The sequence below is a fragment of the Condylura cristata genome, unplaced genomic scaffold, assembly GCF_000260355.1.
Source record: "Condylura cristata isolate star-nosed mole 26May11 unplaced genomic scaffold, ConCri1.0 scaffold00001, whole genome shotgun sequence".
Classification (NCBI taxonomy): Eukaryota; Metazoa; Chordata; class Mammalia; order Eulipotyphla; family Talpidae; genus Condylura; species Condylura cristata.
In genome coordinates, this window is record NW_004567102.1 from 58,646,672 (window position 1) to 58,670,742 (window position 24,071).

General features: G+C 34.4%; 1 protein-coding gene across 1 annotated transcript in view; it reads right to left on the reverse strand.

Annotated features, from left to right (window-relative positions):
- MAN1A1 (mannosidase, alpha, class 1A, member 1) overlaps window positions 1-24,071 on the reverse strand; it is a 160,979-nt gene that overhangs the window by 18,451 nt on the left and 118,457 nt on the right. The window contains exons 7-8 of the mRNA XM_004673818.2: window positions 8,405-8,528; window positions 3,788-3,881 (exon numbers count right to left, since the gene is read on the reverse strand). Coding sequence (XP_004673875.1) covers window positions 3,788-3,881; window positions 8,405-8,528 — 218 coding nt within the window. The remainder of the gene's footprint in view (window positions 1-3,787; window positions 3,882-8,404; window positions 8,529-24,071) is intronic.

The following is a 24,071-nucleotide window of genomic DNA, read 5'->3' on the forward strand; positions in this document are numbered from 1 at the left end:
CACATCTTTGGAGCAAATGCTGTTTCTTCAAAGAAGTCTTCTTTGCTCCCTGCACTGGGTTTCTTTTTCACATAGTTTTTGATAGCATAATACATGTATACACTGGTAATTTAATAAAATGATGAATTTTTTTTTGTCTTCCCCCATGAGATTGTAATTTAAGAGGGCAAGGACCAGATCAATTATATTTCCCTACAATGCATCTTGCACATAGTAGGTACTCAATAAAAAAATGACAGGCAAAACCAATTTTTTTAAGTCAACATTAATAAGGACTAAAACTATTCAAGCTAGAAAGTCTATATTTTTTATTTAAGTATGTGAGTGTCTTTATTGTAGAAAGTCCAGAATCATAGCCTTAGTTTTTAAGTAAGGTTAGTTTTTAGGCTGATTCCTGAGTAGTGTTTGAAGTGACCTTTATAGTTTCCTAAATACGTCACCACAGAAACCTCTGACATTTACTTACTAGGTACTATCTCATCAATAATAAGCCCTGTTGTTATAAACATGATTGCAGGAGACAAATTCAAGTGATGTGTGGTAAAGCAAATCAACAAATCACTATCCAGTTACTGTCAAAATAACAAGGACCAAATGAAGTAACAGGGCATGATGGCAATGATCCAGACTCTTCCTTCAGAGTTAAAGCAATGAGAGTTGAAAACTAACAGCCAGAAGCAGCCTCATTTTCTTCCCCCTTGGGTGATGATTCTATAATAGATGGAAGGATTGAGTTTGGGTACTTGGTGATTTTTACAAAAAGGTTACAAAATACATATGTTTTGATGAATTTGGTAAGTGCTAGTTAATTTTCTATTGTTTTATTTCCTGTCTATGAAATTTTACATCTATGAAGAATCAAAGTAAAGAACATGCAGGAGAAGCAAGAAAAAGTCTTTTTTATAATTTAGCACATCAATCACTGAGCTACCCCCAAGTCTGGATGATTGTTTGTGTTGGCAACATACTCCTGTGTAAATATATTAGTGAAGGTGTCTGATTTTATCAGCAGGAAGGGACTGCCTACTTTTACAAATAACATATATGGCACTTTTTTATTCCCAAATGCTCTAAATGTAATGTGTACTATAGTTATTCAAATATTATGAGCTTCTCTATAGGGAATAGTTCTTTCTTTCTATAAGGAATAAGTCCCATAAATGAAGTTCTATTATGTAAAAAGCAAAAAATAAATAGCACAGGAATCAAGGCAAAAGATTACTCCTTATTTTAATTTTTTAATACTTTGTAGACTTCATCTGAATCTGAGCTTCTCACCTCAAAACAATCCACAATGATGCAAGTGAAATACACACACTCCCCTTGTCATTTTAATCAAAGAAGGGTGGTGATTGTTCTATTTATGGACATGGAGTTCCACATCTGTGAGAACAGTCAAGACCTTTTTATATGACCAGTGACTAGGACAGGATGCTGCCTCTCAGTCATAACTGATGATCTGGAGCAAGTGTTAAAAGATAGTAATGGATCCATTAAAAGTTGAGAAGGAAAGACAAATAAGATGTAGAGCTCATAAGTGTTCACAAATTTCAAGTGGTGAAACACCTAGGAGGTGCAGGATACTATGTGCTGGGTAAGACACAAGACTAAGACAGCGTCATCACTATTAACAAGCTTGCAATCCAGGGTATTTATGTGAATCAGTAAGCAAGGGATTGATAGAGAGCACCCGAAGTTGGAGCAGGGGAGAAGAAAGGAGGTGAGTAATGGAGTAGTAGATGCTAATAAACCCTAGCCAGGCATTTGCAGAACGTGTCTGAGCCGGGCCTTCACAGAGTGAAAAGAGAGGTAAAAGGGAAACAACATGATGTAACACCCGGACATGCCAAGCAGACCTTATTGAAAAATAAAGAAAACAAATGTGTCTTCCTTGTGGCTGGAATACAGAATGGAGATATACAGGGTTCATCAACCCTGTTTGCATTTTCCATCAGGAAATGGGCTGATATACAAGTCAAAATGAAAAGGCTCCCAGTAGCAGGAAACACAGCTCAAGAGATAGCATGTTGCGACCCTGAAAGTAAAGCTGGATGGGCCAGTACACATGACTTTTTGTGTTGCCTCTAAATCCTAAACCATATTAAGACAACAGTAACTCATACAGACTTCCTTCAACTTTTGAAATCTTGTGAGGAGAGCTTTCAAAATGCTTGTCTTTTTTGAGAACAATGGTTTGAAATCTACTCAAGCTCTGTTTTATCCCAAACATTCTAGTGGCCCTCTGACTTAAAAATGAATAAGAACCCCAAAGAAAGTGCTCATACAACACCTACAATACCTGCCAGAGTGGTTTTAAAATATTTTCATTAATTTGTTAACAATAATCTATCCATTGTGTTATAAAATGTTATATTTTACAAAACAAAAATGATTTCTGAGAAGCCTGATACTGTTTCAAATTTTACAAATGTCTTTAATGTTTTGTCACAGTACAAAAAGCTGGATTTCACATCTGCTCTACAGTAATCTCTTGCTATATGTTGCCCTTGATGAACCATAGAGAGAAAATTGAACCTCATTATCATATGCAAATGGTTTTAGAAATTTTTCTTTGGTATTGTAACAAAATTTGAACTTTTATGAGTTAAAGTTTGTAATATTTACAGTGTGGAATTACAAACTACATCCAGGAATTTTTTGTATGGTTAGATAAAATGCTGTATTAATCTAGCCTGCAGTTTGAATGGATATTATTTTTGCACATGATTTTGTAACAGCAGGCACTGGTCATTTGGAAAATACTGGTTTGCTCAATTATGCAAATCTTCCAAATGTTGACACATTTCATTACATTGTATTGAAAAACCATATTTGTTAATCACTATCAATCTCATTAAAAAAGTCTGTAAGTGTTGGCAGAAAATCCTAGTATTATAATAAAACTAGCTTGTGGAACCCTTGAAAGATCTCAGATATGTTCAGTGAGCTGCAGGCCACACTTAGCAATCTTGATTATGGTCTTATGGTCTCAATATGGAGGCCTTCAACAGCCATTCACAGACATAGATTTTAGTACATGTTTTCTATTAAAATATCCTATAAATATAATTACTTCTAAGTAACAGTGAGACATAATAATTTTAAGAATATGGTATTTAAATATAAAAAAATCAAATTAGAGTAAAATTTTAAATCACTGCTAATGCCCTTAACACAGTTAAGCATCACTTAGTATTCTTCATTTGCTGCTTAATCTACTACTATTTGTTCCAAATTAGTCTGAGAACACTTCTTTCCATTACTCTGAGTCTTTAAACTTCTACACAAGGTCCCTAAGGATCTAAGTGAGGTCTTTAGCTGTATACTTTCTTCTTTATAAAGGCAATCTTACTAGCAAAAAACCTTTGTCTGTTGTTTTAAAATTTAGTAGAGAAACACCTTGTTTACTCTTCCAATTTCCCAGCCTTTGAAGATTCAGCTTCTTCTCTCACCTTGTAGCCAAGAAGAGAAAAAGTTGTTATGAAGTATAATGACCTGGTTAGACAGGTATAAAGGAATAAAGGAATAACTTTTCCTTCTACACATGACTATCTATGTTTAGCTTGCTATGGGCTAATATCTCCATGTTACCCTGAACATATCTTTCTTTTCTGATTAATTGCTTTAAATGTGCCATGTACTCAGTTACATATGATGAATAAACTTTAGATACCTGGTGACACTTTAGACAAAAGATAAACATTTCACCTTTCTAAATAATCTCCAAACAGATTTCTGCTGTCTTGCATTCATCTTTATTACTAGAACAGTTAGTCTTTTGACTTACATTGGCCCCACTGTCCACTACTGGGATTGAGATAGTTAGGATAAAGTCCTTCCGGTTTTTCCAGGTTGTTAAGTACTTTTCGAATATTCATTACCTATAATAGAAAAAGTCACTATCAAAATCTGAAAAACAAATTTAATATTCTTCTCTTTGTGATTAAAGTTTTTCAAGTCAAGAAACAAAAGCTGATGCAGAATTAGAACAAAGATTTATTTATGAAAATGCCGTTTATGGAAATACTAGTAAATGAATCTAGTCACACTGATTTACCATGTGCTAGACACCATATAGAGAACTAGCCAAATATCAGTGCATAAAACAAAGTCATTTCCCTCTTGAAGTTAGCATTTGAGTAATAATAAACAGATTAATATGTTAGGTGTTTGATACTATGAAAAATATACACGAGGGTAATAGAACAGTGATATGAGGTAGTAAGGCTATATACAGTGTTACACAGAATAAGCTAGGGAAGCTACAGGAGAACACTGGAGCAGACATTTAAAGAAGCAAAGGAAGAAAGAGGAAGGATCTCAAATATATAATCTAACTGTATAATTTAGGAAATTAGAAAAAGAAGAACAAAAAGATGAAAGCCAATAGAAAGGAAAAAAAATAAAGCAGAAGTAAATGAAATAAATATCAAGAGAATAATCAAAAGATTACTGAAACAAAAAGCTGATTTTTTTGGGAAGAAACCAAAATAGACAAATCTCTAGCTATGTTCACACACACATACAGAAAAAGAACTCTAGTAAACAGAGTCAGAAATGAAAGAGCAGAAATTTGACAGACTTCTCAGAAATCTAGAGGATCATAAGAAATTGTTGTGAACATCTACATGCCAATAAATTAAATAACCTAAGAAGAAATGGACAAATTATTAGAATATATAATCTTTGAGAACTAGACATAAGATCTGAAACCATAAAATATAAAGAAGAAAATACAGGCGAAACACTACATGATATACACCTCAGTAACATCTTTAAAGATACATCACTCAAATCACAGGTAGTGAAGAAAAAATATAAACAACTGGGAGTGCATCAAATTAAAAAGCTTCTGTAGAGCAAAAGAGATATTAGTCCAAACAAAGAGACACCCCACTGATTGGGAGAAGATCCTTGCACACAGTACTAATGATAAGGGACTGATCATAAAGATCTACAAAGGGCTGTAGAAACTCAGTAAACAACCTAGTCAAAAAGTGGGCAGAAGATCTAAAAGATACTTCTCCAAAGTGGAAATGTAAATGTCCAATAGACATATGAAATAATGTTCAACATCTGGTAATCAGGGAAATGCAAATCAAAACCACAATGAGATACCATCTTACATAAGTGAGAATCAACCATACTAAAAATAACTAGCAACAACAAATGTTGGTGAAGATTTGAAGAAAAAGGAACCTTCTTACATTGTTGGTGAGAATGCAAATTGGTCCATCCACTATGGAAAGCTGTGTGGAGGTTCCTCAAATTGCTAAAAATGGACCTCCCATGACCAGCAATTCCACTCCTGGTATTTACCCAAAGGACATAAAAACATTAATTCAAGAGCACTTGCACTTCTATCTTTACTGCAGCACTATTCCCAATAGTTAAGTTATGGAAACAACCCAAAATGGCCAAAGAATAAGATGGCTGGGTCAAGAAGATGCGATATATATACATAATGGAATATTACTTGGTAATCAAAAAAGATAAATCCATGCTATTCACAGCACCATGGATGGAGCTGGAAGGGATCATGCTCAGTGAAATCATCCAGAAAGAAAAAGAAAAATACCAGGTAGTTTCTCTTACAGGAGGAATGTAGGGGAATGTAAGGGATTGGAGGGGGAGAAATAATTACAGCAACAGTAAAAATCAACAGCAACAGGCAACTATAAACCAGAGACATTTGTTGGTGGCGGGTGGTTTGGAGAGGAGGAAATTGGATCAAAACAGGGGCAGGAAGAGAACAAGGGACTATCGTGATAGTGCACAGGTGATTTGGTGGTGGGAACTCTGTGAGCACCATATACAATGTGGTAAAACATACATTGTATGAAAATGAAGAAAGCTGTAAAAATATTATTAAAAATATAAAACATTGGCCCTCTCTGGTGGCGCAGCGGGTTAAAGCACAGCACTGAGAAGCTGAAACCACTTCCACATGAGTTAGATTCCCGCCTGCCCCGGAGGTGACCACATGGCGTGGCAGACCTCTCCTGACCCGCCCGCTGCTCCCCTCAGCAGTGTACTTCGTCGATCTGTCTGTTCTGCTCTCCACTCTGTCTCTGGTGAAGTCTTTCACCACCCCTGAGTTTCTGGCCTGTACCCCAGTTCTGTATGCACAAATAAATAAATCTTTAAAAAAGAAAAAAATTAAAAAAAATAGAACTTAAATAATAATAAAAAGGAAATATGTAACCTTTGAGACTGATGCAGGCATATAAGTCCTTAACATACAAATTATAGGCAAGGGAACTGAAACAGTAATCAAAAGTCTCCACCCAACCAAAAAAAAAAAGCTCAGGTCTTAATGGTTTCACTTGAGTCTTCCTGACCTTCAAAGACAAACTATTGCAATACCTACCAGTCTTAACCTCTTCAAAAAAACTGAGTGGTATGGAATACTTTCAAGCATATCCGATGAGGCCAATGTTACTCTGATATTTACAAGGGTATCACAAAAAAAAACAAACGAAAGCAAAAACCAACAGATTAATTTCCCTGATAGGAAGAGATGCAAAAAAAACTTCAACAAAATCTTAGAAAACTGAATTTACAATACATTAAAAGTATCATAGCTCATGAAAAAGTGAGAGTTATCCCCATGATGCAAGATGGTTCAACATCTGAAAATCAATCAATGTAATTCACCACATCAACAAAAGGGCAGATAAAAGTCTATGATCAAAAATAAATGCAGAAAAGACATTTGATAAGATTCAACAACCACTTAGGGCAAAAACTCAGAAAAAGTAAGAATAGAAGTAATGTTTTTACTATAGTAAGGACCATATATGACAAACCCACAACTAACATCATACTCTGTGAGAAACTGAAAGCTTTTCCTCAAAGAGCCAGACAAGATTGTCTACTTTTACCATGACCACTTAAAACATAGTATTGGAACTTCTAGACAAAGCAATTAGGCAAAGGGATGGGGGCTAGGGGGAGGGGAAGGAAAGATATAAAAGGAATTAAAATTGAGAAAGAAGTAAAATTTACTATTGCAGAGGACATGATAATATACATAGAAAACCATGAACACACCATAAAAATTATTAAAATAATAAGATCAGCACAGCAAAGTGCAACTGGCTACCACTGCAGAGTTCAAGTGATGAGTCCCTGGAACAGGGTAGGGGTACAGGTAACAAGATAGTCAGTAGATTTCTTGATGGACTAGAGTTCAGAAAAGAGAGGAGGCAGAATGTCTTCAAGATCTTTGATCTGAGCCACTGGTTAAACTGATGCACCATTTACCATGCGTATAAAGAGTAAAGTAGAACATATCCAGTAGTGAGTCTGAGGCATTTTAAGTGGCAGCTGTCTAATAAATCTCTTTGTGGTAGGGACTATGGTCATGGTGCATGGGTGACATGGTGGTGGGAATTCCATGGGGACTACAACAGAAATGAAAAAGCATATACTGTACAAAAAAGAATGATGTGAAAAATACATAAAATAAAATAAAAAAAAATCTCTGTGGAAATGTTAAATAGAGAGCTGGATAGAGAGTTTGAAGTTGAAGATAGGCTGGGCCTGAAATGATAAAATTGGTATCCACAGTATATAGGTAATATGTAAAGCTATGTGGTAGGATGGAATAATGCAGAGAGTGAGCATAAAAGAGGCAGTGTAAGTTTGAGACCTGGGACTTTCCACTATTCAGGAGGCAAGCCAAGGAATTCCATATCGAACACAAAAAGTGTCTCATGGAGAAGGAAGTGAGTAAGTGTGTAATCTGCTGAAAAAACAAGGAAGAAGAGAAGTAAAAGTGATCCTGAGTCAGGCAATGTGATGCTCACTGGTCACTGTGACAGGTGTGGTTGGGAAAAAAATCCAATGGGAAAGTTTTCAAGACAGGAAGGGATAAGAAGGGAATACGGCAGAGGCAACTCTTCCAAAGAATTTTCTTTTAAAGAGGACCTGAGAAATGGGGTGAAACTTAGCAGTCGTGGGTGAACATGAATTTATCCAAATACTTGTGGTTTTGTTTCTTGAAAAGTTGAAGTTCAGTCAACTGCTACCTCACAATTGTGTAACACTTTCAATTGAAAAAAAAAAATCATGTACGTGGTTCACATAGTTCACACAACACTACAAACTTAGGATGAGAGGAAAAAGTGTTAGGATGAGAGGAAAAGTGAGACCAGAAAGACACGCTTGAGGTATACAGAATCAGACAGGCAGAGCTGGGTCTTTTATACTGTTAGAAAGTTCCATGGACAATCTACCCCTGCACTTTGGTTAAATGAAATGGTGCATGTAACATAATTCATGACAAGCCACACTAAACTTGGTTGTTATTTTCCATTCAATGTTACTAAATTTCCCAGGAGGGAATACTGTTTCTTCTAAGTACTGTTTTGCAAATCATGGCTTATTAGAGAGCTCTCACCTTTTCAGCAAAGACTGGATTTCCTGATAAGTGGCTCAAGTGCATAAATTCCAGATGCAGAGTTCCAAATTCTGCTAAAATGCTGCTGCCTCCTGAGGCCCAGGGCCAGTTCCGTCCAATCCCACTGAAGAAGAAAATAGATGGAGAGTTACAGGTTAGCCTAACTTGATTTTTGGGGCAGTTCTAAATAGCGGAAGTGAAAGAAACAGCATTGAACAATGACATCCCAGCTAACAGTCCATTTAAAAATTCCAGTGTGTTGTCCTTAACCAGCTGTCATAGACTAGCTATCAAAAGCTTTAACTCCCATGTCCAAATTGAAAATTAGTTTTTAAGCCAGAAAGAGGTTGCTTTGTACTCATAAAAAAGATAACTATTTTGTAGGCACAGGAGTCAAACAGAGATGAACAACCATTGTAAGTGGACTTTAAGTGAAATCAGACCAACATGTGATATGCTCCATATTCCACATAAATTCCCTCACTGTTTTAGTTCACTTCAGTCTGAGAACCCTACCTTTATAGACATTCATATTATTATATACATTTAAAAAAATTTATTTATGCATATAGAAGTGAGGCACAGGTCTGAGGTCCAGTGTGGTGAGAGGATTCACCAGAGACAGAGTGGGGAGCAGAACAGGCAGATCGACGAAGTACACTGCTGAGGGAAGCAGCGGGCAGGTCAGAGAGGTCTGCTGCGCCATGTGGATCACCTCCAGGGCTGGAGATTGAACTCACACTGAAGCAGCTGCAGTTCATTTGCAATGCTGCACTTTAACCCATTGTGCCACTTGGGAAGGCCTATATACAATTTTTTTGAGACATAAGTTCCAAAAAAATCACTGGCCCCTTTTCAGATCCTTCCTTCATTTGCTATATTTGCTTTCTTATACACACTCCTGCACATTATTTTACCAGTTTTGGGGGGGTAATTTCCCCTCTCTTTAATCTATGCTCAAGAATTTAAACACACTATGTAATTCAAATTTGAAAGGGGTAAAAAGCATAAGCTTCAAAAATTGTTGCTTCTTGGCTCATCCTTGAGAAATGCTTTTAAAAAGCATAATTAGTTCTAAATGCACACATATAAATAAACATAGCTAAAAGGTGGAAAGCCAAATTTTGGGTTTAGTTCAGATGTGCATTTATCAGAGGCCTACTATGCGCTATCAACTATGCATAGGGGCTGGGTTACGTGGACAGTTATATGAAAGTAATCACTTCTGTTTTCTTTAAGACCTTTTGGTGTAATGGGAATGATCTTTCGTTCCCATTAAGCATCCATAGTCCATATTAAGCATCCATATTCCATTCAAATATGACAAGTACTAAGGTAAGTGTGTGAGTTTCCAAGCATTTTAGAGGTAGGACATGGAATCCAAAATGGTGGGAGATGGGCCATCTCAAGGAATTAAATCCTAAATTGATTCTTCAAGGATAAGCAAGAAGCAGTGAGGGAAGAATGGAGAAAAGGAGAACCAGACCATGGAGAGAGGCAGAAGGGCTGGCCAGGAGCTGGAGGTAGGGCTAACACTGGCGAGTAGAGGGCAGAAAGGTGACAGTGGGGAAAGCAGCAAGGTTAAGTCAAGGCTGAGGCCTTGAGGCTTGTGGACTTCTCATTTTCTTCTCTTTTCAAGTTAGACTCTTAACTACTGTTCTTGTTTTTCCCAGATTTCCTACCCACTTTGTTTTTCTGTACTATGTCCTTCACAACTGTGAGTAAGCCCATCCAGTTCTATCACTGCTTCTGTGCAGGGCTGCTGAACAATGCTAAAGAAAGGAAAACTGAACCCTACTTCTTTTTAGAATAAAATCTAGATTTCATTCCTAAACACAGATTTACAGCAAACCTAATAAAAAGTGAAAATAAACAAAAGCGATCTGAAAATACTATCTTTTAGAAAATAACTTCTATTTACGAAGTTCTGAGGGTGTCAAGTTAGTTTTTATTTTCATGATCAGCTTAGATAAAAGGAATAGCCAATCATCCAAATAGAATAAACAGCTACTTTTAAATTTTAGTAACATGGGGCAAATACACATAGTAATTGGTCATTATTTTGCTGTCATGATACATTATTTTTGTACTATAGCTATTCCGTCACTGACCAGAGTCAGTAAGCCTAGAAAGCAAAAGCTATCCATTTCTGTCCTGGGAACTGGTAAACACAGATCTACATCACAACATAAGTGAAAGGGAATGATATCTTCACCCCAGGGAAGAAAGAAGATGGTGGTTGAGGGAAAATAGCTTATTTCTAGATTGGTAGGGACTTTGTTTTCAGTTCAGGCTATCAGAGAAGTGTTGGCAACCTTAGATATGAAATATAAGCAGTATGCATGTAGTAAATTAACATTCAAGTTGCTTTTGTATCTATGCCTTTGCTGTCTGTCACTAGATATAGCTAAGCAACAGAAAACCAGAGATGGATGGAACATTTTTCACTATGTCAAAAATTAAGATTTAAGGAGGTTACACATTCTCTGATTTCTCCTTCTTTATACACATTCATATTAGAAGACAGTACTTGTTCTGGTCACTCTTTAATTATATAGGGAGCAAGTCAATTAAAAGCACTAGCAAAGGTTATGTCATGTTAACAGAAGGAAAGCTGGATTTAGAATACATGGCATAGTATATAAAAGAATGATGTTGACTACTATGCTTTCAACCAACAGAATTACTGTATTATAATTTTAGTGGAATTATTATTAAAATATATGAAATTATATGTAGTAAGTATATAAGGAAAATTATAAGATGAATGGTTGGATTGGCTATTAAACATAAGTCAGGGAAGGGTTTCAAGAAACCAAAGAGTCATCAAATCTAGACATTAGTGAGGTCATTTCCTTTTCTTAGGCTCAGCTGGAAGACCTGCTTATTGGCCATGGGGGAGACTATGGTTTATCACAGATAAATGTCTTTCAGATTCAAAGCAGTCATGGTGTTCCTTATTTGTTTTATCTTTTATCTATTATACCAATGCTAATATTTTGGAAAAATATTTTAAAGATAAAATAGCAATATGTGTTCTGAAACTTAGTTCCATAAGGCAGGTATAAAAGGAAAGAATATTTAAATATTCCCAATTACATTATAATGATTGTATCTGAAGCCAGAATGATGTGTCAGCATATGGAAATGGATACACAAAAAGGCAATTAACATGATTTGGCATGCAGCCAAGTATTTGGTTCAAAGAATCCTAGAACAGAATGCCAAACTTTTTTAACACTTTAATTTCATTTATTTCAATTTCTTCCAATCCCCTGTTCTTCTGTTTTAATTTGGAGCATTATTTAATGTATATTTCAATTTTTAATTTAAAATTTCATATTCTATAAAGGTAATTACTTACTGAGATCTTTTAAAATGTGTAATACCATTATTTTATTTTGTTTTAGAGAGTACAACTTGAATGTAGTTTATTAGCAGTGGTGATATACTTCTTCATTCTACTGCACTCATATATAAGAAAGTATAATTATTTATTGGCCTCAGAGCCCTGACTAACAATGGATGGTTTATGTTTTTCCTTCTCCCTCTTGGGAATGGCTAATAGCATCCGAGAAAGGACTACAATACTAATGATGCTATTCTACTCACGTTGAATCCCATGAGAGAGCTACAAATTCTTTTCCTAGAGCTTGTAATATTCTAGACTGATGGTGTACATTCCTTCATAATAATCTAAAGAATAACCTAAAGTTTTATGTTATAGTGACTACCAGATGCAGTTTGGATCATTAACAAATACACTTTGGTTACTTAGTATAATAAAAAGCAATAAATAAAATAATTTATATGACTGAAATGATTCTAAAAACTCTCTAGATGACTCTATAAACAAAGCATTATTAAATAGTTAAGTCTAGGCTGCCTCTGACTTTCAACTTACTCTTCCTTGTTGCTTGCTATTCTATGCAAAATGGGAAATGGACTATTAAAGAATTTTCTTGGGGATTTCTGCCTGAATAATTTCTGGTTAGTTGATCAGTAAACTAGTTCTCGTCAAAGTTCAAAGCCCAGAATATAGGTTACTCCTTGGTGTTATGGAGTTATGAAGTTATGAATGAAAACAAAATCCCTCTATTCTGCATATTATGGAAAAGCTTTATTTATGTATGCAAACAGAAGGGCACATAGGGGTATTTAATTCAAAAGAGTAGATAATCTAATATTACTGTTTTTGTAATTAGCACAAATTATGAAGAATAATTAGAAAGTCCACAAGTGAGTTGTTTCCTTCGACTGTATTTCCAAAGCTGATTTTGAGAAGCAATTTTGGCTTTACTTATTACAAATTCCTGAAAAGGTTCTTCCAGTGCTGATCTTTCAAGTTTGTAGTTTAAGATCTCATTAAGAATTGGACTAACAATTCTAGGGACTAGCATTTTAAGGCCAGTCAAGATTCTGTCGCAGCTCATTCACAGAAATTCTACTGCAATGGATTATTCCCTCAAGCACTATCCTATTAGGGAAAGTTGACTTCTAAAGGGCAGTCACTGGACCTAACTCATATAATAACCCATGGTTTATTTTTCTCCACAGTAGCGTATACATTAAATCCCTAAAGTATTCTTGTTGTTAATTTTTTTAACCAAGGACCAAATTAATTTTTTAAAATTAGCATATCTTATGCCATCTTATGGGTAGTTATTTTTGAAGGAATTAAAATGGGGTTCTTATTATTTCAGTTTATCCTCAACCTCAATACTGATGTCCTTGTATTTGAAAACTTTGGGATAGAGGAGAAGCTGTGATTACAAACACTGAGATGTTGAGAAGTCCTTTTAATTACAAAGATGCCAAACTTCTGTTTTCCAGGTGTCCTTTGGGTAAGATTTTACTAACCACATCAGTAACATTCATCAACAGGAAAATGCATATCAAAAGCCACAAGAAGGTAAAATGCATATCAAAAGCCACTTTACAATTTTAGGATGGCTAGGTTTGTGAAGACAATGGACCACAGGTTTTGGCAAGGTTTATCACAGCATGATTCATAAAGCCAACATACAGAAACAACCCAAATGGTCACTGATGAATGAGTGGATGTGCAGTATTAGTGAACCATGAGAAAGGAGGATAGCCTGTCACTTGCAGCTACATGGATGGACTTTGAGCACATTATACTAAGTGAGATAAATCAGTGAAAATTAGCACTGTATGTTAATTCAATGTGGAATTTACAAAAGTCAAACCTGTAAAAAGCAAAAAACAAAAAACAGTAAAATGGTGGCTACCAGGGAATGGGAGATAAGAGTGAAGTTGTTCACTAGTACAAACTTACAATGAGTTGCAAATAAACCATTGCTACCTAATGCAAAGTACAGTGACTATAGAAAATATCTTATTTGAATCACATAATGTGGTAAATAATGCTATAAAGGCATCATTATAATATATGCATGTATCCAAGTAGCATGTTCTATACCTTAAATGTACACAATGCTATTTGTCAATTCTGTTCAATGAAAAGAACAATACAAACTATGAAAAAAAATGAAGTGTTTTTTCTTTTATCCTGAATCTGTCTTTTCTTTTAAAAGAAATGGTAGTTGGCAGTTTTAAAATATACTTAAAAAAATCTTTTGGAAAAATGAAAACATTGACAATATAGGGCTTGTCTCTCAGTAATTAGGAAAATATTACTTAGTTCAGGAAGGCTGAAAGTTTGGCACCAGTAATCTTAAGACACTGGCGAAGCATGGAGCAATTGCTGTTGGAAAGAACAACTCACTGTCAATTATGCCAATACTAATGTTAGTTTTTGGCATTAAGTTCTGAAACCTAGAAGGATAATATTAAATGATTTTGTTCAACAGGTTAAAAAATAAGCTCTTTGGGTGTACCTACTGCCAAACTCAGCAAATAAGAATGAGCCTGTCTGTCAGCCACAATTTACTGAGTGCTTGCTATATGCCAGGCGCTGTGCAAAGCAAACACCAGACACTGCTGGCGACTCACTGAGATGTTTCAATGCTCAAGATGGCCTGCTTTGGAAATCTGGATAGTTGGAGTATCAATTGTAACTCAATTAAATCCTTGTTTAGGCTCTTGAATAGAGGCGAAAGTTTTTGGAGAATTGTTTGTTTTTTATTTTTCCTATGGCCATTCCTCAGAGATCTTTAGCAGAAAAGTCAAGTGAGTCTAATTAAATTTTTATAGAGGAAGTGAACTTGGGGACTTGTGGAACACTGACATTTTATTACCATGCTCAGCAGATCCTACTGCATGTAGGCCTTGTCCTGATACTTAACTACTTGGGAGTACCTGGAAAAGACTCATTTCCTGATGCATAATCACTGCGTTAGCATCATATATCAGAGAGGGTAATTCTTTTATTGTACTGATCTTGCCTTAAAAACAATAAATACAAAATTTAGAAATCTGTAGTGTGAAAATACAGCCAAACACTACATATGCTATTTAAATTTCCAAATGATGAATTAACAGCAAAAGGGTAAGAAAGTTATGATGTCTAAGTAATCAAGGCCAATGTTTTGTGTGTTTTAAAAAATGTATTACATATATCCAGGTATTTCTGTTAACAGCTACAGAAATTCTGACCAAACCAAAGAAAAAAGGAAACCAAATAGACAGTTAAATTAAGCCACCTTGTAATTTAAACTCATAGCTTTTCTTAGTTTTGAATTCTTACATAAAAAGCATCACGCAAACAGTAATGTGTGTATAGATTATGGTAAGAACAAACAGGGATTACTCTGAACAGATGCTAGAAAATAAAACTACCAAGCTACTTCATTCGCATTTTTCTGCCTTCTGTCTACAACTTATGGTTTAGAGGCTGTTAAAAACTGTGTTATGAAACAGTTTGGCTACTGAAGTCTTAGAAACATAAAGATTAGACAAAATCATGACAAAAGAATAAAGAGGATGGTGGAGAATAAAAATAAAGATGAAAAATTCACTGTTGAATAAAACTCAACAATAACGACAGGCACCCTCCTCAAAGGAACATGAACTACCATGATAGTAGCAGGTTCTCAGTGACGCTTTAGCCCATGCTAAAGGATCCTCTGCGCATAAGCAGCTGCACAGTGCCTTGTGACATCTCTTTTACCTTTTTACATTCTAACACTCATTTCCCTAACAGAGGGGGAAAAAAAGGCCTAAAGGCAGAGATACATTCAGGCTGCTTCTCCCAGGTCACCTTCCCCCTTATATATTTAAATAGCAAGCACTGTAATTTAATGGTTATACACTAAACATTTCTGCAATAAACCCATTTATAGAATAATTTCAATCTATTTTTTAAATAAAATTCAGGTAGTAGTCTAAGGTTTAGTACTCATAATTAAAACACTCTGTATTGACACTTAATTTATCTTTACCTTTTATACATGCTTATACACATTTCATTAAGAATCTATATTGGTGGGCCCTCCCTGGTGGCGCAGCAGGTTAAAGCACAGCACTGAGAATCTAAAGCTGCTTCCGCATGAGTTTGATTCCCGCCTGCCCCAGAAGTGACCACATGGCGTGGCAGACCTCTCCTGACCCACCCGCTGCTCCCCTCAGCAGTGTACTTCTGTGATCTGCCTGTTCCGTTCCCCACTCTGTCTCTGGTGAAGCCTCTCACCACCCCTGAGCCTCTGGCCTGTACCCCAGTTCTGTATGCACAAATAAATAAATCTTAAAAAAAAAAAGAATCTATATTGGAAAAAAATACTGAACAATATAACCAAACTCCTAGTAACTTTTACAAAGAATAATCAAAATGGATAGGTTACGTGTTCTGAACTTTGGGTAGCTTTGTAATGCTAATATTAACATTAGAAAAATTTTCAAAGTAGTAGATAAATAGTAGGTAGAAGTTTTGTAGAAGAAATATTCTAAATACTGACAGATATAATTGCAGCTCTAATCTTCAATGCATGTTGATGCTATGCAATGCAAAAATGAGAATATCAGTATTACATTTTTGAGATTATACAATCATTATTTTTTACCATTAAGAAAATATTCAGGTAAGTATGTGCTAAGAAAAAAAAATTAACTTTTGGCTTCATTTGTGAGAAAGCACAAGGTGCTAAAGACAAAACACCAAAAAAAAAGTATTTTAAAATTAAAATAATATACATTCTCATTTTACTTTCAAGGAAAAGGAAGAGAAGAAACCTTTCTACTTTATCAACTACTAATGAAGCACTTCTGCTGAAGAATACTGCTATTCTTAACCTGCTAAGGATAGGGTTTGGTGATGTCATGAAAAGAAGTTCTACTAGAGGAAAGTAAAATAACAGAGAAGAGGCTGAATTTGGGACAAAATATACCAGTATAAATAAGACCACACTTTCTTGAGAGATATGGTTTAAAAATGAACTGTAATAAAATAAAGCAATGAGTGAATAGAATTCCAGAGTTTTATGTACTGGTTCTAGCCTGGGAACAAGGAACTATACAGTGCCTTTTTTTTTCTTGAATGTCAATTTTAAGAATGATAATGTTTGGGGCCTATTACATCACACCCTGGCCCCTTTCTCACTTCAAAAGGAAAATGCTCTCTTAAAGGGAAAATGCACCCTTTGAAATTTAAGATTACCTACTTTGGTTAGTAGATTGCCAAAGGCACCAAACATTTCTTGTAATGCTAAGCACAAAGGAGAAAACAGCATGACTTAATAGTCTGGTGGATAGCTTCTTTACTTTACATTGGTTTTATTTAAAAGGGAGGTCTTCAGGCTGGCACCAATAAAGAAAAAAAAAAAAATGACACTGGCAGTCACTACCTAAGTGAAGAACTTGGGGATACATGTTGAAAGGACCTAAGAGGAGGCATGACTGCCAGGCATGAAAGCAGAAGGCTAGGTGACTGACAAACACAGGTAGGGTAACTCTTGAGAGAGGAACGCTGGAGCGCTGTAAGGGAGCAGGAGACACAGGGATCTGAATACTATTTAACCACAGAAGAGGAGGATAAGCTGCCATTTGTGACAACATGGATATTTCTTGAGTACATTATACTAAGTGAGATAAGTCAGAGGAAGACAAGAACTGGATGATAATATGCAAATGTGAAATTTACAAAAGTCAAACCTGGAAAAAACAGAGTAAATAGTGGTTATTAAGTGATGGGGGTGGGGGTTAAGTCTGAAGTTGTTAAAAGGTACAACTTTTTAATGAGTAATTAAATAAGCTATAGAGACCTAATGAACAGTGTGATGACTATAGATGCAGGCTAGAGAAAGGCAAGGTTTATTCAAAGTCACTCTAGGGTTTTAAGTAGGGGTGATGAAATCTGATTTGCAATTTTAAAGTTCATTCTGGAGACAGGAGTAAGTAAATGGACAACTAGATTAGAGTTGGACTGTGATCTGGTGGCTGCAGTTACAGGAAAGACAGAAGAAGAGCTGGCTATGTTTGGAGAAACAGTTGTTAGAAGAACTAGGTTTGGAAATGAAGGAAGCTAGGATGCAAGGATGATTTCTAGTTTTATGGCTTTAGAGTGGGTATTAAGGCCATTTGAGGAGATGGAAAGAGTCATATAGAAGCAGTTATGATAAAGTATGAGTTTTGTTTTTCAGTTCTTCTTCTTTGTCATTTATAATCATAAGGCAAAAAAATTTGATAACTTTGACTTTCTTTTTTAGTATTCTATAAGGAATAACTTCAATTTGTGAAAAATAGGTTTTCTGCAATGACCTTTTTAACTATTTGGAAATAATAAAAACCTGTTTTTGGCAAAAAAAAAATAGAAAATATACAGAATAGAATATAATGGAAATGAATTTGCCTTCTACTTCAGATACTATTATTAATTTTCATAGTAAACCATCAAAAATGTACTGAAATCCCTTCCCAAATTTTCTTGTATATGGGACCTTAGTCACATATGAAAGAGGTAAAGTTTCCAAAACACAAACAGAAATATACTATACATAACACTGTATATATATTATGGTTCATGAAAAAAAGTGTCTTGGCACTTTCACAATATTCTAGTGTGTGGGTTGCTTATTAAATAATTTTTCTTTTTTAAGTTTTATTACCATCAATATTGCTGCACATGTATAAACAAGTCTCCCGGATAAAATTCTACAAGTATTATTTCCAGGCATAAAGTACACACTTAAAATATAATTAACATTAGTCATCATCAAACACTGCTTTCTGAAGAGTTTAATCCATACATAGCTCCTCTGTGCACGAAAATGTTTTAGCTACTTGTTTTGGTCATTCTGTAAGCTTGGTCAATCTGCTAAGTAAAAAACAGCATCTTCATGCTATTTTAACTTACAGTTTTTAATTGTGGGGTTCTGCTGGTCAATGGCTAATGCACAGGTTTTTTCTGAGAAACATGTTCATGAATTATCTCACTTACGCATTGTAATTACTGCCTCTTGCATTTTTATGAATGAATTCTTTATAAATGAAAAATTATACAAATAAGGAAATTCATTGTTATGGGAGAAACAATGAAAGATGAATTGAGAAAAGTCCATTTTGTGTATCTGTCCCTTACAGTTTCTCTCACATGTCCCTCCTGCCATCCCAATTAACCAATGCTGTCCATTCACATGCACATACACTTACTGCACACAGACTTTATGAACTTGGTTTTTTTTTTAATAAAGTGAGATTACATTATACACATCATTTAGTAAAACACCTGCTTCAATTAATGAGTCATCACAGAAACCTTTATAGGCTAATCATTTTTAACTGCTACACAATATTCCAGAAAATGAAAGATCAGATTATATTAAACTGATCCTCCATTGATAAATCAGTAGATATCTTAACTTTTAAATATTATAATAATAACATATTAACCATTTGTATTCATACCACTTTTATAGAGCTTTTTAAATATTAAAAATCTTAAACTTCTATTCATCATCTTTGTAAGTTTTCTCTCAATTTGTTTTTCTCATTTCTTATTATACTGTTTTATATGGCTAAAAATCCCCAATTTTTCCCTAGATGTAGTTTTGGTTTTAAGCCCTATTTAGAAATTTTTTTTCTCTTCAGCCATGGTAATGTTTTGAAAATTCTGAAAATTTAGGCAGTAATGTCTTTAAGTTAGATTCACAGTGAAACACAGCATATTACATAAATAAGTATAATATGTATACTTTTAAACCATGGTATTTGACACCTTTTTAACCTGATTAGTGATAGCTATCGGATATGTAAGGATCTAAAAGTAATTTTTCTCAGTAATTCCTTCTTCTACTGAAAATTTTTTTCTGCTTTCTTTCTTTCATTTAGTAGTTTCAACAATATTTTTTTTCATTCAGAGATGAGGAAAATGTTGCATTTAAATAGCAATGGAAAACATTTTATCCAGAATATTTACACAAGTGAGAGACTATAGATAGAGGATGGGCCAAATATTCTTTAAACATTATTTGTACAATTAGAGAATTGCAAGCAAGCCTCAAAACTATAAGGGAGTAATCTATTCATCTTTAAAATGAAATAACACCTGCATAAACCATCTCACAGGATTTTAGTAAGATCAAATGGGATAATACACATGAAAGTGCTTTAAAACTATGAAGAGTTTAGCTCAGGAAAGTATTTTTATCTTTTGCATTAAGCAACTGACATTTAGCTAGCTAAACGAAATCTGTTTTGGGGTTTTTCTTTTCAATTTTAGAGATGTCTACTCAATAAAAATAAATTCACCAAATGTTCACTTGGAGATAGGAATTATAACACAAGTAATAATGAAACAAAGTAAGGCATTCCCAAGGTTTAAAAATGTGACAAATTGCTTACTGTTAACAGCCAACTTTCTTAAAGCAATTTAATTGCTGTACATCCACCAAACATGTAACTCTTTAAGAAAGCTTTACATCTTGCAAGTCTTCTAGAAAAAGGAAATTAAAAAAATATTTTTAGTAATAAGAGACAGCTGTACAAAGCAGTGACATATTATATGAGTTAATCAGAAGTTGTAGAAAAAACCCTCTCCCTGACCCAAATGTAGGAAATTTTAATTTGTTTTGGACAGGTGCAGTATATCCTTTTTGCAAGGTGGTTAAAAAATCAATTATGAGTCCTTACTTGAATCATGATTTTAAAAAATCCATTTACTTATGAATATCCATATGCATAGGAAATTAGTAAAGATTATTCTTTGAAATTACACTGCCAAAAAGAACTTTTGTCACAACTTTCATTTTAGAATTATTTCCAAAAGCCTACTACACAGCTCTTTCTTAGGTCCAAACGCGTTCATTATGCCAACTACTTTGCTATAAAATACAAGATTTGCAAAGGAGTATGTGTTCCAAAGATGCAAACTCAATCAACTGTGAGCCCAATAGAGATCTCAGAGCTTAATTCTAAGGGTAAAGAAAACTCAATTAGGCATTTTTTTTCTAAGAAAATTTGAAGAAATACTGGTATAAAATAATTTTTGAAATTAACCTAAAATTTAAATTTAATTAACATTACTTTCATATAATGCACCGCTTTTCAGTAAAACAACTTCATTCTCACTACAATTACTGTAACTAAATGAAGAAATATAACCAATACTACAACATAGTTCTTCACAGATTATATCCACACTTTGAAACCAACCAATGAATGTCTCCTTTAAATGAGAGGATGACAGTAAGGTCACTGTTTATATAATTTAAAATAACTAAAATATTTCCAGTCATTATTTACTGAAATAAGATCTTATTTTCAAACAGAATATATACAAGCTGATTCATAACATTCTTTTTCTTTAAAAATAAAACTCCCTAGTGAATACAATGCTATAAAGAGACAAAAAGAAAAATATTGCTGATCAGTTGCAATAAAGTAAAACAAACTTGATTTTTTAAGTCCCTCAAACTATAAATGTGCTGTCACCACAGAGTATCAATGGTTAATAGAGCCACAAACCTGAAGCTTTATCAAGATTTGAGTCTTTTGAGCATGAAAAAAATTATTTTCTTAACTTTTTTTGATGAACTAGTTCTTAATGGTAATTTAAGATTATATCCCTTCTCAATACATATTTTTAGTAGGTATAATAAAATGTACAAAATATCAAAAAATATAAAAAAGTAAAAAGTGTTCCTTTCAATTTCTGATATATAGACTCTTTTCCTTTTCCCTCTTCCACAGACACTATTGTTTATTGAATTGTATTTTTGCATATTTTAAGATGAATAAATATCCAGCTCCCTTATTACCTAAGTAGTATCAGACTTAATGCAGTTCAGACAATATTCCTGTGTCAAAAGGATTAATAACAGCCATACTCACTAATTTAAAAACTCCATTCCCAAAAATATGTCGTAAAATGATAATTTTATCTCAAAGTGTAAATACTTAAATCCTTAATTATAAATCTGTGACTTCTACAATTGAGTACTATTTATACTTGCACAAACCTGAAAAGAACTTGACTAACAATAACATAAAGGATAAAATATTACGGCCCTTTCAGAAGATTTAATATTATACAACCATTAAAGATCATGTTGGGAAAATTGTCTAATAATATGGAAATTTAATTTGAAATTTAATCTTTTTTTATGGAAGTAGTATCGGCATGATACAAGTTTCAGGTTGACATCACTATAAGTCAACATTTTATGCCTATGTTCACCATTGAAAGTATAATTTCATCCTTCACCACAAAATGGACCTTTTGTACCTTATTTACCCATGACATTTCCCATTTCCCTTCTAGATTCCCTGAAGACTATGAGACTAGACTAGAGATGCTATACTATACAGGTTACTATGGAGACTATAGTAGTCTCATAGTCTTAATATTTATTTTTGTTTATTTCATATTTCATTTATTCATTCATTTATTCTGTTTCTTCATATGTCAAATATAAGTAAAATTGCACAGTGCTGGTCTCTCTCATTTGAATTATCTGAGTATATTCACTAAGGTATTAACCTTCTAGGTCCATCCATGTTGTTACAAATGGTATGATTTCAGGATTTTATAATTTTTAATAGCTGAGTGGTATTCATTTCATTGTGTACATGTACTTCTGGTTTCCAGTGATAATGATTAGTTAGCAAATGCTCTAATAAAAGTAACAGTTATAAAATGTGTGTGTGTGTGTACACATTTTAAATTCAATTATTTAAAGCCATTGGTGGCCAAAGCAGACATATTTAACCGCTAAAAGACAGTGACAGCAGTGAGTTAGAATTCAAATTAGTGACTTTTTTCCTGATCTTACAAAACTGCAGTCTTGCTTCAGAAAGTTAAAATTTGACAAGCAACTGAAAATTTGTTGGGGGGAGTGCTAGAAACAAGTAAGTCCCTAGAAGGGATAGAACCAAAAATCTCAATACAGTGTCTGTTCAAAACTTTTGGTAACCACTAAATAAGACACTGTGCTAGATTATTAGATTTGTGAGCTTTCTGCTTTTCTGCCTCAGGGTATTCCTGAACACAATCCTAAATCAGGAGGCAGAAAGTTAAAGCCTTACTGACTTCTGTGTCAGAGGACAGAGGATTGCTAACTTTGTCCAAATCCTTGGTGGAATGCTAAATTGCAGATACAGGGAAGATCCCCAGGAGGCCAAGTTAAACAACAACAACAACAACAACAACAACAACAACAACAACAAAACAAAATAGCAGAAAACCAGAAGAAGTGAGCAGGAATCTCAGCTACTGCACACTGCAGGGTACATAGACTTCATGCTTGAATCCAAGAGTGTTAGTTACTTGCTAAACAACAATGAAGTGTCAGAAAGAACTTATCAAGTGTTGCTAAACATATCCAATAAACAATTTTTAATCAAAACTTACCAGATATGCAAAGAAACAGGAAAATGTGTCCTGTTGTTAGGAAGGACAATTAGAAATGAACTCTGAGTGGGTCTAAATGCTGGATTTAGCAATGATTAAAAAAAAAATAGTTAAATATATTCAAGAATAAAATAAAGCCTTCCAAAGAAATGGGCACAACAGTAAGCTTGAAGATTCAATAACAATGGTCATATCTCAAGAGTACAGAGCAAACAGATTACATATAAATAAACAGAGCTTCAGAGACTTGTGGAATAACACTTAGGAGTCAAAGAGGAAAGAGTTAAGAGGACTACAAATGACAAATTATGTAGGTAAATAAAGATTTTCAGTCTACTGCTCTATCTGTACTTTTCTTTTCCAAAGGATAAGGAAGTTAAAAGGACTATTGCAAAGTTCTGATATCCAACTCAAATACAGTATTAGCTCTAAGTAGGTTTAATCTCTCTCTCTCTCTCTATATATATATGAAGATCACACAAATAAAATGCAAAGACACAGTGAAAATATAAATAGGAGAACCAATACAGAACTCGGACCCCACCACAATGCCCAGAGAAGAGAGAAAGAGAACAGGCAGGGCACGAGCTTCATTTTTACATCAGTTCTCTCTGCCGTGACATCACACAGGGGTGAGGCACAGTTGCCTGATGCAGGCTGCACATACGCTTGGCTTGTATAACAATCAAAGCACCTTAATTTTTTAAGTAATATAACAGTTTTTTTTAATGGTAAATATTTATTTATTTTAAAGATTTATTCATGCATACAGAACTGGGGTACAGGCCAGAGGTGCAGGGGCGGTGAGAGGATTCACCAGACAGAGTGGGGAACAAAACAGGCAGTCTGACAAAGTTGAGGGGAGCAGCTGGTAAGACAGCATGGGTCTGGTCTGCTGCGTCA